The sequence below is a fragment of the Arachis duranensis genome, chromosome 10 (genome assembly GCF_000817695.3).
Source record: "Arachis duranensis cultivar V14167 chromosome 10, aradu.V14167.gnm2.J7QH, whole genome shotgun sequence".
Classification (NCBI taxonomy): Eukaryota; Viridiplantae; Streptophyta; class Magnoliopsida; order Fabales; family Fabaceae; genus Arachis; species Arachis duranensis.
Window position 1 is genome coordinate 83,227,344 of NC_029781.3, and position 843 is coordinate 83,228,186.

Below are 843 nucleotides of genomic sequence, written 5' to 3' on the forward strand. Positions count from 1 at the left end.
GTAATATTCTGTTTCTTTTGCTTCTTGTTTCCCTATAAAGCATATCTATGCAAATTTCAAGTCATTTTTACCCCTAACTAAATATACCCTTAATTTGTAATAGATTAAAATGTGCCACGGATTTCATTAATTTGGCTAAGAATAACTAACTGCCAGTATGCTGACATATTCAGTGTGTGTTGGTGTGATGCAGGAGCAAGATGAGATGAAAATATTGGATGGAGGCTTCATTTGTGATAATTATTCTGGTGGCATATCAATGTGAGAGCAAGTTTGACAAGTACATATATATGCCATTCTTGTTAGTGAATTTCGTATTGTGACGGGGTTATCGGTCATCATGTTTAAACAGTTTTGTCTTTGTATCTTTCTTTCCGTAGGCTGTAACTTGTCTTAGGTTTCTTTCTTTTTGTTAAGGGCTTTCTGTTGTCGTTGTCCATTCCCGACAATATGCCTTAATGGAGTCGGTCATGTCGTTGAAAATTTCCTAGAAGATTTGTTATTGGTCCATAAATAAGAATAAGATGATGATTACAATTAAAGACAAGAAAGACGGGTTCATTCCCCTATATATATGTTTTGGTTTTGGCCTGCTAAACTAAATGGGATTCATGTCATTAGGTAAAGAAAAAGAAAAAAGATAGATACAGATAATAATATGGTTACACTTTGACATGACAGAAGAAATGTTTTCCTACCGACAATAACAACAATAGCTACCAATGTTATGATATGATATGATCTGAGTGACCTTTCCACCACGTGCCATAATCTCAGCCATTTACAAATCGTTGACATCTATTGCAGCGTTTGTTGACATTCCGTACCCGCGAATCGTTCCAC

General features: G+C 35.3%; 1 protein-coding gene across 1 annotated transcript in view; it reads left to right on the plus strand.

Annotated features, from left to right (window-relative positions):
- The window catches only part of LOC107470480 (two-component response regulator ARR12), a 3,407-nt gene extending 2,914 nt beyond the window's left edge, over positions 1–493 (plus strand). Inside the window, 1 exon segment of the mRNA XM_021134149.2 lies at positions 194–493. Coding sequence (XP_020989808.1) covers positions 194–265 — 72 coding nt within the window. The 3' untranslated portion in view covers positions 266–493.
- Positions 494–843: the final 350 nt, after the last annotated feature.